The 15,865-nt window shown below is 39.1% G+C and overlaps 1 protein-coding gene across 1 annotated transcript in view; it reads right to left on the bottom strand.

The window, feature by feature from the left end:
* Nucleotides 1-2,163: 2,163 nt before the first annotated feature.
* uhrf2 (ubiquitin like with PHD and ring finger domains 2) overlaps nucleotides 2,164-15,865 on the bottom strand; it is a 104,488-nt gene continuing 90,786 nt past the window's right edge. The window contains exons 10-16 of the mRNA XM_030150445.1: nucleotides 14,939-15,045; nucleotides 13,631-13,793; nucleotides 11,887-12,024; nucleotides 10,481-10,715; nucleotides 9,308-9,456; nucleotides 6,575-6,673; nucleotides 2,164-3,460 (exon numbers count right to left, since the gene is read on the bottom strand). Coding sequence (XP_030006305.1) covers nucleotides 3,314-3,460; nucleotides 6,575-6,673; nucleotides 9,308-9,456; nucleotides 10,481-10,715; nucleotides 11,887-12,024; nucleotides 13,631-13,793; nucleotides 14,939-15,045 — 1,038 coding nt within the window. The 3' untranslated portion in view covers nucleotides 2,164-3,313. The remainder of the gene's footprint in view (nucleotides 3,461-6,574; nucleotides 6,674-9,307; nucleotides 9,457-10,480; nucleotides 10,716-11,886; nucleotides 12,025-13,630; nucleotides 13,794-14,938; nucleotides 15,046-15,865) is intronic.

The raw sequence follows: 15,865 nt of genomic DNA on the forward strand, positions 1-15,865 counted from the left end.
CATTAGCTAGTTTTAAAAAAACTAACAACTTAGAAAACTCTTTTTTTTGCCATTTTCATTAACATTTTCAAATGTGAAAATCGGAAATTCAGATAAAATGCATTAGACGTGCACGTTGTACCTCTGATTTACCATGACAAAATGAAGCTCTCCATCAGACAAAGATCCAAGCAGCTGTTTTTGTCTAAAACGCTGATATTCCTCTATCGTACGACCATCAGTTCACTTTATTCATATACAGATGTCACTAAACACCTGGAACTCTCAAGAGGATTTTACTTGTTCAAACAGAGAATAATGGCAGATGCAGATCTGCTGAATACGATCCATGGTAAAACCATCTTTGTACCAAGGCCTTCTTCATATCGGTTGCTTAGAAACAGCACCACAACGTGCCCTCCAAGGATAATTGAAAAGTGCATGTGAGTGGAGCTCCTCCAGCCTTTCACTCACTCGGCTGCAGTTGATAATAATGCGTTTAGAATAGGAGGTTTTTTTAAATGACAGAACCAGTAGTCTTTCACTGGTAGACAAATTCAAAGACACTTTGGACTGAGAGGACTTGTGGACAGCAGAACAGAGCTGATGTCCTCAGTGTTGAAACACTTGAGCAGCTGTCCTCAGATTCATTTGTCCATGTCTTTAACATCCTTTTTTTATGTCTGTACTGTACGTGTCTGATGGATGACATTTATGTTCACGTGTGTTCATGTTAAGAACGTTTGTATAAATGTGTGCTGCTGTTCTGTCAAATCTTTGGTGTCAGTGAAGGTTCAAATGTATGTTTTTGACTTTGCATAACTATACAGATCAGCCTGTTGGATAAAGACAATAAACCAAACCTGCTCTGCAAGTGCAATCAAAGGTACTTCTAATGGCATTTGGTGTTTTGTATCAGCACACAGAATACTAAAGGTCTTCTCTACTAATACCTTCACTAATACTGTGTTTACTACTCCAGTTGTAGTCAGTGTACATCAGTGTTGGTCCATCAGGGCCAAGGTCTTCTCTGCTGGCTTCATCATCATCACAAACACTGACCTACATTTACAACCTAAGCTCTAATATTTGTTCCATGAAATTGTATTAATTTATTTCAAATAGTGACATTCCATGTCCCAAGTTATGGGATGTATGGTATGTCCCGCTCCCTTCTGCACATGCTCTGTTCTGTCGAGATCAAAACTGGATGTTTCTGCCCCTGGTCACACATCCAGGGCATGATGTTGAAACTGTTAAGGATTCAGTTTTGTTGTTTTTTCTTGTTAACAATAAACCAAAAAATGATTTGCATTTAGTTCCATCTGTCTGATGCAGCCACAACTTTGGAAACATAAAAATGTTTCATGATAAGATTATGTAAAACTTTATGTGTCTTTAAACTTTTATCCTCTACTGTATAGTGAGAACAGTAGGTAATGAGCTACACTGGACTCATAGACACTTACTGAACTTTATTCACGTCAGCAGTTGTGCTAAAAAATTACGTAACATTACGTAACATCTAGACACTAGGGTCCTGTATTTTGTTAGCTGCTAGCGTACCTGTGATAAGCTAACAGCTAATGATAGTCAACCATTTTCTTCTGTAGTTAAAGGAGTGATATTTGTCTTCTTTTAAATGGAATTCTTCCTTTTCCAACATTTCCCTGTGGTCTCCATAAACTGTAAATGCTCTGCTTGGGTCTGAATTCTTTATTAATTCAACTCCACAGGTCCATCTTCAACCCTATTTCTGAGTAATGACACCAGATAGGCGGTTTGAAGCGCTGGCCCTTTAAATGCAAATGAGCCACTTCAGGCCCCGCCCCCTCCAGGTTGTTGGCTGTGCTGCTCTGCCCCGTTCAACAAACGACTGAACATTTTAGGTAACTGGCTCCAAGTTTGGACATATTTTCAGTATGGACTACAACCGCTGCTGCTGACAAACAATTATATCGAACTGGAGAAATGTTCGTCTGAAGTCTGGACCTGATATGTGCAAATGTGGAGACGGAACTAGTTATAAAATGTAAGAAATTAAGCAGGAATTCAAACAGGTTGTAGAAATCCACTGGATTTTTTTCCAAATAAATATAAAGATAGTTTTGCAGCAGCTGGAGGGTTCAAATTCAAACTGTATGAACTATTAGGGTCCAAATACACAAATAAATGAACCACAGCCTAATAAAAGTGGGTTTAGAGAAATATGAGCCCTTTAATAAAACTTTCACAGAATATTGCCTATAAAGTGTCTTCCTCTGGACACACTGACATTATTTATTTGTGTGTAATCTAAGTAGGTATTACAATGGAAGGAAGATGTGAAGGTGACTAATACACGAGACCAAGGAGGTGTTTCTACGTAACTGGAACACACAGTTACCACTTTCATGTTTTTTCCGTGTTTTCACTGCATTTGAACTGAACACCATCATTGGGTGGAACCACAATGGGTTGCAACGACTGCTGACCGCAACGTACATACCTTTGATTCCAAGAGACGTAAGTAAATAGCAGGATATTAGCATGTGATGCTAAATAAACTACAAAGCATTTCTTTCATCTTTCATATGTCACATGTCTCGCTGGTCTCTAAATAAGTGCTTCAGGGCTATAAACACGTTGTGCTTCGGTTGATATATAAATACACAGTCATTTTTTAACCCAGTGAATGTCTGGACCTACTTGCACACATTAACTATTATGCATAGGATGGTATCAGACTAGGCTTCAGTTTGTGTCGCACCATTAGCCAGTTGAGGGATGAAATGACAGCACTGTATACGTACATGCATGAAGCAGCTCACAGGTATTTTGTTATGAAACTCCACACATGGTACACAAAATGCATACAGGTTGGCAGGAATCTTATTAAACATGGTTAATTTCACGGTACGGCCAGACAAGGGAATTTAGACTGGAACGATGCACCGTTTGTCAGTTTGTTTCAGACAAAACAGACGAGGCACAAACTAAAAAAAAAAAATGGCCAAATGTCTTGAGGGACGTTTTTTTGTGTAACTTTTGTGCATTTATGTTCGTGTGCGTTTGTTGGGCAGAACTAGGGAAGTCCTAAATGTCCTTGGTTGAATTTCAGGCTGGTGATGTTAACGGAGATGGTCCAAGTTCAACGGATGAGGTCAGTCCCTACTGAGGTTGTTTGTGTATGAATGATTGTATACATAAATGGCTGTATATGTATTGTATATGTACACTTGCCTGTGGGCTTTAAAGTGGAGCTCTACGTACTTGACGGTACACGAGGGTGCACAGAATGGATGCTTGTGTGCGTGTTATGTACATTTTTCTACTAATAAATGTGTTTGTGACCTCATCGGCCCTTGCTGTATCCAGGAAAGAACTGGTCGAGCAGCATCTGAAGCGTCTTGTTTTGGGTCATGGCGTAGTCTTTGCCCAAGTCGTGGCGGCAGGCGGGGCAGGTGTACACCTTCGCTCGGAACGACCGCTGGAGACAAGTCTGCGGAGGGAGAACAGCAGGGTTGCTATGATAACACATGGAAGTTAAATAAAAACCACAATGAACAATAATGTACAAAGGACATGCACTGGTCTCCTATCTGTTCAGTCCACTTTGGATTTATTTTATGAATTGGTGAGTGAGTGTCTCAGTCAAATGCATAATTACCTCCGCCAAGGAGGTTATGTTTTTGCCAGGGTCTGTTTGTTTCTTGGTTAGTTAGCAGCATAATTGAAAAAAGTTATGGACGAATTTTGATGAAATTTTCAGGAAATGTCCAAAATGGGACAAGTAACCAATGATTAGATTTTGGGAATGATCTGGATCACTGTCTGGATCCCGGAATTTTTAAAATGATTCTTCATCATTGGGAGATAGGGATATTTTCAACATATGTATGTGTAACTCCACAATGAATGGTCAGAGTGCTTGGTAAAAAAAAATACAAAATAAGTTCCCAACAGGTTCTACAAGATATTGAAGATTGATTTGTTTGTTCGTCTGTCTGTTTGTTTGTTTGTCTGTCTGTCTGTTAGCAAGATAACTCAAAAAGTTAAGGAAGGATTTTGATGAAATTTTCAGGAAATGTTGATACTGGTACAAGGAAAAAATGATTAAATTTTGGTGGTGATTGGGGGGGGGGGGACGACTGATTTGCCTTGGCAGAGGTCTGCGCTCTCCAAGTGCTTTTCTAGTTCTGTCTATAAAATCCTTTTGGATCATGTTCAGTGATGCATGACTCAGTTACTGAAGTAAAAAAGTCACAACCATCATTATTACCTCTGCCAAGGAACAGGAACGGCGGAGGTTATGTTTTCATCTGGGTTTGTTTGTCTGTTTATTTGTTTGTTAGCAAGATAACTCAAAAAGTTATGGACAGATTTGGATGAAATTTTCAGGGAACGTTGCGACTGGCACAAGGAATAAATGATTACATTTTGGTGGTGATTGGGGGGGGTGATCTGCCTTGGCAGAGGTCTGTGCTCTCCAAGTGCTTTTCTAGTCTCCAAATGGATCCTTTATCCTTGATCCTGATAATGTCTGTAAAACTAAGTTTGGAACTCTGCTGGATTCATTGGGACATGACTGACTCAACTGGAAAGGAGTTCCACTAAAGCAACTAATGATCTGAAGAACAACAAACATGAGTAAATCAGACCTGTTTAGGTGATCAGTTGGATGTTCCATTCACTTCTACATGGAATGGATCAGTGTTCAACCTTCTTAGTTGTCCTTCAAATTAAACATCTGTCCCTGCTCGTAGATTCTACAGCTGATATATTTGATGGATAAATACAGTGTGTTGAACAGATTTACACCAATAGAATCTCCAAGGTGGACAAGAATGTTCTTTTAGATTTGAAAAGTCCAACCTAATGATTTGACCGGATTTTCCACCATGATATTCAAATGAGTTTAGGTCAAAGGTCATGTTTGGTCATTCTATGGAACTGGAGACGTATTAAAGGCACTATTTCAGTATTATATGCATGAATGATATAGAAGTGGATCCAACTGCATCAGAGCTTTGATGGGATTTGGAGGAAATATTGGTGGTTCGAGGTGATGTCAAATGGAGCTGAGTTCAGCATCTGGAGGTTTAGAGAGTTGGACAAGATCAATATCTGGAATCGGAAGGCTCCAACAAGGAATCAAACATTCTACTATTTCTGAGTCTGTGACAGTGAGACAAGTAGGGACAGAAAGGACACAGAGCCTTAGGACGAAACAGAATGCAGGTTAAAAAAAAAAACAGTCGAAGAAGAAATAAAAGTGGAAAAAAGAAACAAGAACTGTCAGAGTGTCTTTGAAGCTGTGTTTGACAGACTTATGTCTTAGTGATGCTATGATAGTGATGCATTCACAGGTATTTTTGTTCTACTGTTAATGAGACACTGTATAAAACTGGAGGCTGACAGGTTAGATGCCAAGCCAAAGCTACTTATACAGAGGTGAAACATTTAGAAAAATAAAACTTATGTCAAAAAAGAAAATTAGCAGGTATTCTCTGGTCGACTCCAGGTACATTTTTATCTTAATCTTTGTCTGTGAGTGTGTCTGAGGAACGCTAAGTGCATTCCCTTTTTTTGGATAAAAATTTGTGTTCTCCTTTAATTTCTAAACTTTTTGCTCTAATGAAACATCATTTTAGATGTTTATACATAATACAATGTACATCATTGTGATAAAGAGCGAAACAAATAATCCTGAGTATATGTATTCCTGTAGATATGGATTTGACCCCAGAGATAAGGTGAAAATGACCCTTAAAAGTAAGGATGGGAATCGATAAGAATTTAACGATTCCTATTCCATTATCGATTTTGCTTATCGATCCGATTTCTTATCGATTCTCTTATCGATTCTCATTGGGTGAAGGAATAAAAGAGTACAAACGGGTGTTTTTGTGGGCAGGCGGGAGTACAATGAAAGTGAAACTAAAGACGCTTTACTAATTCCTCTATTGCCGCATTTCCACTATATGGAACCGGTTTGATTCGGCTCGTCTCCCGTTGTTGTGCACCCCATTTCCTTTCCCTTACCTTCGGAAACTTGTATTTGAGGGGGTACAACATTATTTGCCCGCACCAGCACCGGAACTGGGCTCGGATAACAGCCTGGTGTTCACTCTGCCGCTACATTCACCAGCGCCGCTAAGTAGCGAATCAAATACGTGACATTCCTGTAAATGGATCACATGCTGTGGACAAATGTTTGGGCAGATTGGAGGGATTCCACCCTTTTGAAGAAATGGAAGTTTTGCAAGTGTTACAAGTGGACCTGGTGTCATCTTTTTAGACCGTTCGTTTCTGCTTTAACACCATGTTAGCTACGTTCTGACCAAAACAATGCAGCGTACGCGTGACGTCATCGCACATGCACAACAAAGGCGGAATTGATAAGCAGAATCGTTAAGCAGGCAGGCAAACGATTCCAAGGAATCGAGCTACTGGGATCTGGTTCTCAATTCCCATCCCTACTTAAAAGTGCTTGAATTTGACCTTGAAAAATGTGTATGAACCCTGTATTGAACCACTGCATCATAATATAACGTGTGCAGGAGATACTGACGCAGACGCTCAAAGCCTGGAGTGCTGAATGCTTGGTCCATACCTTGCAGACGTTGTGTGAGCAGGCGGTGGTGATGGGTTGGAAGGCCAGCTCCTGGCAGCACACGCACATGAAGATCTGTTCCATCTTACGCAGGAAATTCTGTTCATGCAAGAAGAAGCAGCAGACAGAGAAAATGTTTGGTGTAGTAGGTATGATTCATGGTGCAGGGGGGGAGGCTTTTACTCTTTTGGTCAAACTAACTTTCATATGTTGATACACTTACAAACTTTCAAGAAGAAGCAGATTTTAATGTTCATATGATTCTGAAAATAGGCAAAAGAATTACAAAAATGTTTGAGGATATTGTTGTGATAAGTGAACTTGGACAGCCTAGTGAACCCTGATGAGAGGAGAGGAAAACAAGAGCCTATTAATGGAGTTTGTAATAGATGGAAGTGTCGGACTGATGAGATCAGACAGAGTTACATCCACCCAAACAGCTGAGGTAAGCATTAATAGAACACAGATCCAGTCCAGCCTTTCCCTCAGATTTTTGGTTTGAAATGTCTCTAGATTGTTTTTTTATAGGGTAAGGTTGGTGTCAAAATATTCATGTGCATATTAGTATATAGTTGTGTGAAAAATAAATACATGTAAACTCTTGAATGAGTTCAGTTGTACATCAAATGTATTGTGTGTATTTTATCAGAATACGAATAAGTAAGTTTTGACAATAATTACAAACACAAATACAACTGTACGATTGTTCTTTCTCCATCACGAATATGAATTCACCAACGTGACTCTACTGTCCAAAATCCGTCCCTATTTCACAGGCATTATTTATGGAGCAGAGGATCCATGGATTCACAGACTGACCATGAGTTCAGGTTCCTTCTCTGTGGTCAGAACTATGGACTAATGGTTGGATTGGACCTGGTTTGGTTCTCTGACTTGGTCGTCCATTTTGGACAGTGATTCTGCCTGATCTGGACATGATCTGGAACCTGAACTCATGGTCAGTCTGTGAATCCATGGATCCTCTGCTCCAGAAATAATGTCTGTGAAGTGGGGACGGATTTTTGACAGTAGAGTCATGGTGAATTCGTATTTGTGATGGAGAAAGAACAATCGTAAAGTTACATTTTGTGTTTGTAATTCTTCTCAAAACTTATTCATTCGTCAATGGTAACAGGAAAGAAAATTGCTCCTAATGTTTTTACTGTTTTGTTTGGTGTTGTACCTGCTCCGTTTAAATTTACCTCTGCTAACAAAGACTTGATTGCATTTACATCTTTATTGGCAAGGAGGCTTATATTGTTAAAGTGGAAATCCTCATCTCCTCCAACCTTCTCAAAATGGATCAAGGAAGTACTTTATTTTCTCAAACTGGAAAAAATTCGTTTGACATTAGCTGGAGCCTCCAACACTTTTGAAAAGACATGGACTCCTTTTCTGACCTATGTGAATAGTGCAATCTGTCATGTTTCTCTTGACTGAGTATCTTGATGTACTTTTTTTTTTTTTTTCCTTTCCTGTGATATTTAAAGTGGAAATTTTGTACTTCTATTTTGTATTTTATTTACTGTTTATTTATTTGTTTATTTTTATCTTTCCTGTGATTTGAGGGGACGTGTGCCAGGGGAGGGGGGGATTTGTTCTGCTTGTTGTTTGTCTGTGATGGACTTATGTATCATATGTCGGAACTATGTTCTTTTTTTTTAATGTAAAAAAAATAACAAAAACCAATAAACAGATGGTTAAAAAAAAAACAAAAAAAAAAACAACTTATTCATTCACATTCTGATAAAATACACACAATACATTTTATGTAGGATTGTATGGAAGAGGATTAGGACAACTAGAAAAAAAAAAATTAAGGTCCAATATATATTTTTTATTATTATTCTGAGAAAAAAGTCTGAATTCTAACTTTAATCTCGGAATTCAGATTTTTTCCTCATAATAATAACAATAATAATAATAACATTGGACCTTAATGTTTTGTTTTTTTCCAGTTAGCCCTATCCTCTTCCGTATGATTCAACCCATTCAAGTGTTTAAACATATTTATTTTTTGCACAACTACAGACTAATATGCACACATATCTGTCATATTTGAACAGCTTCCTTACCCCATAGTTCTTCAACACCAGATGTTGTTGAGAGAACTGGGTTTGGGTTGTCATTTATTTAACTAGATTTTATTTCTTTATTCAATTTGTAAAGTAGGTATTTCATGTGACTTCTGCTATATTTTTCACTTACATCTGCACACTGATAAACCTGATGTCACATTTACTCTTCATTCCTTTGTTATAACAATGAAAATGGAAAAATTAAAAAATGGAACAAGAATGATTTCTATGGCTGCATATCTCTGCCTTTACTGTCTCATTTGTAGAATATTCAAGAATACATGCTTTCAGTAATATATACATGAAACCCTCTTTAAAATGGTTTCCTTATTCAAGATAATTTATATAGTGATGTGGTAGATTCACACATATGCACTTCTCACTGTTTATAGATTAGCAATAGTTTGTCATTTTTAACAAGAAATGTAGGTTCACTGATGTGTTAAACCTATGCACCGTGCTTTAAATCACTTTAACACTAATAGTAATAGTTGAGAAAACAGATTTGAAATGGAGACTGACAGATAATGCTGTAAGTCCTCTGTAAAAACATGTGACTGACACTGGTGTAGAAATGAAGAAATCATAGAAGGCTGAGACGGTGAGGATGTGAAGATGATGACATGTGTGGGTCAGGGGGTGGTGGGGTGCGTACCGGTCCCTCTCTGAGGTGTTCCATGGCTTCATCCCACAGTTTCTTGTTGGCTGTGTCTTCTTGGATCAACTGCTGCTGCTGCTCAGACAACTCGAAGGCCTCTTCCAACTTCACCCGCTTAGAGGGAGGCTCCTCTGCAGGGGCTGACTCTGGACAGAGACCAACACAACAAGATGTAGCTACTCCTTAAAGCTGAATAGGACTTCTGTCGCCAATTTTTTATCAAATCTGTAAAACCCCAGTCATAGTTGAAATATCATGAATCTGTAAGTCTGTCAGTGATTATTCACCTGAATCTCTTCCCTCACAGTGGACAACTTCGAAGTGTACTCCACCATAAACAAACCATTCGTTTACAAACAGAGTCGGTAGGTCAGCCAGGCATTTTTGGAAATTTGTCGCGACGTGCATTGTGGGAAGTGGAGCTCCAACCATTTCCGTGTTTGTTGCTGCTGCGGCCATAATGCGACTGCGCGGAGCTTCGCTTCCCACAATGCACGTCACGACAAATGTCTAAAAATGCCCGACTGACCTATTGGCTCTGTTTGTAAACAAATGGAGAGTTTATGGGAGAGTACACTTTGAAATTGTTCACCGTGAGGGAAGAGATTCAGGTGAGTAATCATAGAAAGACTTACAGATTCGTGATACTGAGGTTTGAGAGATTTGATGAAAAATTGGGAACAAAAGGCCTAGGGACTGCAAATGAAAAGTAGTTGTTTTTATTAATTCTGGCATATTTACATGGGTGTATTTTTTATTTTTCATACAGCGATGTTCATAAATGTGCATATTTCCTATTAAATAAACCGATAAATAAAAAATAAAATAAAAATACGCAGCTTTAACCTCCTAAGACCCAGCTACAGGTTTTCTGTCCACATTTGTGGACAAGAGTTTCACAGCTTTATACAAAAAAAAGAAAACTGTCCACCACAAAGGACATTCCATAAACATTTTAAAAATTGCATCTGAAAAAACTGTTGCATAATGATGTTTCCAATATAGGCACTTATTCAATAAAAAAACAAAAAAAGCTTATACTTTGCTGACATTTCCTTGGTCTTAGGAGGTTAAGGGACACATATACACACACACTCTCTCTCTCCAATGTTTTCCTTTGTAGGAGGTTTGAATGAAGCTGAGGACGGCTCCACCCTGACCTCCACCCACCATTATCCTTGGTTGATTCTCCGTTACTCTGTGGCTCCTCTTCCTCCTCTTCCATATTGGCCATCAGCTGCTCCTCCTCGTCGTCCTCGTCTTCCTCCTCTCTGTCCTTGAACTTGCGATGTCTCCGTGGACGGCCCCGTCCAGGACTGTGCTTACCCCGTCCAGCGCGTGCAGGTCTGGTGTTGGCCTCCTTCTTACTCTTGTTGGCCATGGCTGCCAAGTATCCTGGTGGGTACTGCACATGCACATGAACACACCAGACAAAGGCTCATGAGCCCCGTCACAAAAACAACAACATGTCCATCTGTTGTGACATTCAGTGTTGGGAGTAATGTGTTTCAAAAGTAATGCGTTACAGTAACAGATTACTTTTTGCTGTAACACAGTAGTGTAAGGCATTACTAATCCATCTTCAATTTTTTCAATTTTTTAATATGTTACTCTGTGGATGTTCAGTAGTGCTTGTGTTATAACATACTTTTCACCCATGATTTAATTGCTCAAATGAAAAAAACAAAAACAGCTAGACAGCGAGACCTTAAGGAATCCAAAATGCGTCTGTAAAGTTCTATTTCCTGTTGGTGTTGAGCCAATGAGTGAAGACGACAGAAGACAGTCCATTGTCCACATGGACGTATGCTTATTACTAACCCTAACCCTGGTTTACAGAAGCTAGTTAGCATTAGCATGACCCCTGTGATTAGCAATGACAAGGTAACTTAAAATTTTTATGACTAGTTAGAATTCTTTATCAACTGCAGATTTATCTACCGGCGTCCTCGGCCACGCCCCCTGTTTGAACATGGAAAATGTTGAAAAAAATGCAAGTGTTCCTGCTGGGATTTGAACATCGTAGACTGTAGCGTTACTTACTGAGCTATCCGTCCACTTGGACTTCAGGGCGGAAATTTATGTGTCCCAAGGCTCTCCTATCTGTTGTAGTGTGTGTGTGTGTGTGTGTGTGTGTGGAATGGCGGTGGGTTTTTTATTTGAGTTTGGGGGGTTGGGTTCTACTGGGCACGCGCCATTTATGGTAAGAGTCTGTAACTCCCAAGTAATACAGAACTCATGTAACACAGTAATATTGTAAGGTGAGGAACTACTTCTAACCTAGAAAAGCACTCGGAGAGCGCAGACCTCTGCCAAGGCAGATCAGCCCCCCGGTCACCACCAAAATTTAATAATTTCTTCCTTGTACCAGTATCAACATTTCCTGAAAATTTCATCAAAATGTGTCCATAACATTTTGAGTTATCTTGCTAACTAACCAACAAACAAACAAACAAACCCCAATGAAAACATAACCTCCGCTGTTCCTCGGTAGAGGTAATAACAGTAACAAGTAATCTGTAATAGATTACAGCTTGGAAGTAACTTGCTCAACACTGACTCTCACTCGTACTGACCTGAACAGCGAGGCCCAGTTTCTTGATCCTCTCCAGACCTTCAGGGGTCCACGGAGCTGGTTCCATATCGTCACGTCTCAACAGGTACCGCCACACCAGGTAACCACACTTCCCAATCTCCGGCCAGTACTTGACCACCTACAGCAACACAAACAGCACTCACCTCATCTGTTTCACACATCAACTGACACAGAGACAGTTTTCCTGCCTGTTCTATAAAGAACTATTCAAACCTGCCATCCTTCAAAGAATCCAAACACATTCTCATTAAACTGCCATCATGACCTGTCACGACTGTGTTGTGCTAGATTTCTAAAATCTGTATGGAATACAGTGATTTAAAAACATCCAATCGATATTTGTACAAATTTCCATTTAAAACAGATGTATTGTCACACATCTGTTTGAGCAAAGATTCACTCATGTCAGAACTAGGGCTGGGACTTTAACGCGTTAATTTTGATTAATTCATTACAGAAAAAAAATAACGCGATTTAAAAAATATATATATATTTTATGGCACTTTAACTCTTGGTCTGTTTATTTTTGGCCAAGAAGATTTATTTATCACTTTACTACTCTTTAGAAATGTACTTGATAGTACTGTTTATTTACAAAACAAACATGTTTAGTAGATTATATAGAGTAATAAACAGGATTTGTTTGTTTAAACGTATGCATGTGTCTGTCTGGTCCTTTGTGCTGATGTAGGAGGTCAGTACAAATGGATGTATTTACTGATTCAAATATTTTAGAGCCACATGGACAAATTATTTTTATAGATGTTTTTTCTTTGCACAGGGAATTGTGTACTGTGTAATTCTAGAAGTAACTGAAAAAAACCCAAAACAATTTAGGTCCGGGCTGTCAGTCATAGGCTGCGGTCGGACTATATGTGAACCATAATGAACCCTTTTTAGACGACTGTGTCTCCAGAGACACATTTTTACATACGATGTCATTCAAATTACTGGAACTCCAGCATTTGGACTATCGACAAAATTCAAACGTCATCTGAAAGATGAGATTCAGATCTTTCTTTAACTCTTGGTCTGTTTATTTTTGGCCAAGGATATTTATTTATCACTTCACTACTCTTCTGAAATGTACTTGAAAGAACTGTTTATTTACAAAACAAATATGTTTAGTAGATTATATAAAGTAATAAACAGGATTTGGTTGTTTAAACGTATGTCTGTTTATTGATTTAGTTATCTACTGTTTGAACTGGAACATGATGCTTCTGGGATCAAATATTGATATGCGACTACAATACGATCCCACTACTAGTTCAAACAGTATTTTAGAGGCTGATGATACTGGAATAACAGCTGGTCTGCTGTGACTGTAGTCAGTGATAAATGACTTGTACTTCAGTTTCCATGTTGAATTCAGAACTGGTGGTAGTTCAGACAGATCCAAGGCTGGATCCTAATGGTTTGTCTTCTGTTCAAAAGCATCATGGGATGTGACAGACACAATGACTCAGGAGGCAGCATCTGCATCCGCATCCTCCTTCCATACGTGTCTGTTCTAGTTCTGACACATTCACACAACCCCAAACCAAAACCACATGTGAAGGATCTTTAAGCAGAGCGGTTTGGACACCAGCTGGACACCAGGTGGACACCAGGTGGACTCCAGGTGGACACCAGGTGGACTCCAGGTGGACACACAGCACCACAAGGACACAAACACTGGACACAAATACAGGACTTCCAATCAAAACCAAACCTGTCAGTACCTTGTAAATACCGTCATAGCGGTTTCCCTCCTCTGGAGCATATTTACTGATACGTCGGCCCTTGGAGCTGCGTACCACTCGCACCGGTTTCCCTGCTCGCCAGTTCTTGGACTCCGCCCCATCTTTGTCATTCAGAGGAGCGTCACAGTTTAAGGCCAACGCCCTAAACGAGTCGGAAGGAAGTACAAAATGTCAGCCTTACATTTTCAATTTGTGTTTTGAAAAGATAATAATACTAATACTAATAATAATAATAACAACAAAAGCACTCAGAGAGCACAGACCTCTGCCAAGGCAGATCAGCCCCCCCCCCCCATCACCACCAAAATTTAATCATTTGTTCCTTGTGCCAGTATCAACATTTCCTGAACATTTCCTGAAAATCCGTCCATAACTTTTTGAGTTATCTTGCAAAGAATCAAACAAACAAACAAACACGCACGCACACACACAAAGCAAAGTGATCACAATACCACCTGGCGGAGGTAATAATAACATAGATTAACTAGAAATACAAATACTTTACAAAAAGAAAACAGTTCTTTAGCCTAAATGTAAATATCTATCACAATCCATCGTAAACCTTTACAAAGAGAAAAACAAGTCCATCACATATAAAAACTTAGCACTCATCATGCCGCAAGCCACTAAAATGAATTTTACATAAAAATACGTATCAGGAGTACCAGGTACAGTTGACAACGGCCAGTGAGTTTGGGTCATACTGATAAATAAGTCAATATCTGGTCCTTTGTGCTGATGTCAGAGGTCATTACAGATGGACGTGTTTACTGATTCAAATGTTATAGAGTCACACGGACAAATTATTTTTATAGATGTTTTTTCTTTGCACAGGGAATCATGTACTGTGTAATTCTAGAAGTAACCGAAAAAAAAAGAAGCTATTTAGGTCCAGGTTGTCACAGTCATAGGTTGCGGTCAGACTATATGTGAATCATAATTAACCCTTTTCAGACAGCTGAGTCTCTAGTCGACTAGAGACTAGAGATTGAGTCTCTGAGTCTAGTACTCCATCACATGCCGTCTGTCTGTTTACATACCAAAACCAAACTGTCACTCAGGCCTTTTTGGAATTCCATGCAGCCGCAGCAGCAAGAAGCAATGAAGTCGTTTCCATCTTTGCCACTGTTGCGGCCATACGGTGGCTGCATGGAAACCCGAAAAGGCCTGAGTGATGGTTTGTCTTCAGTTTGGTATGCAAACAAACACATACACTTCAAAATAAGATGTACATTGACTATACTAAAGCAGGAAGCTTTTTCTTTACTTCTACTGTAGTTGTTGTACCTGTTCATGTGTGTGAGGGTCTGGTCAAAGGAGTGCTCGCCAATTCTTTTGTTTCCTGAAAGGTCACGACCCCCACTGCCTGTGTAAGTGAACTCATCTCCTCGGTCCTACAGCAAAATACAGGAAAAGTCATCAGATTCAGAATCAGAATACTTTATTAACCCCAGGAGGAAATCACTGGGTGTTACAGTGGCTCTATTCAAGTAGAATAAAAAGGAGCAGCAAAGATTCTATCAGTACAACAGAAAAAAAAACATATATATATGTATGTGTATATATATATATATATATATATATATATATAGATAGATAGATAGATAGATAGATAGATAGATAGATAGATAGATATATAAAGCTCTAAATATACAAACATACATATAGCTCTGAACACACACACACACACACACGTATATATAAGGGTTTTCAAAATTAATGCGTTAATGTGGATTAATCCATCATCATGATTAATATGATTCTAAATGTTAACTCCATGAACCCATCTGTAGAATGACTGTGAACGTCTCCTCCAACACATTTGGGTCAGTTCGTCCCAGTAGAGTTAGCATTAACGCACATGAAAAAATGGTCAGTTGATCTGGTAGTGACAGGCAGCAGAACCAACCCTTAAAGATGGAAGACAATAAACAGCACGTTGGCCTCCGGATGAAAATATGAGGACAAAAAAACCAAGACTGAACAGCTGGGGACAGTTGAAACTGTTGAAGGTGTTTCAGAAACACGTTAAGTGCAGATGTATTCCCTCATGAAAAACACGAAACGCAGACCTCCGCCAAGGCAGATCTGCCCAATCCATCCATAACTTTTTGAGTTATCTTGCTAACTAACCAACAAACAAATACACTAACAAACCCCGATGAAAACATAACCTCTGCCAATCCTTGATGGAGGTAATGAATGATATTTAAT

The sequence above is a fragment of the Sphaeramia orbicularis genome, chromosome 12 (assembly GCF_902148855.1).
Source record: "Sphaeramia orbicularis chromosome 12, fSphaOr1.1, whole genome shotgun sequence".
Lineage (NCBI taxonomy): Eukaryota > Metazoa > Chordata > Actinopteri > Kurtiformes > Apogonidae > Sphaeramia > Sphaeramia orbicularis.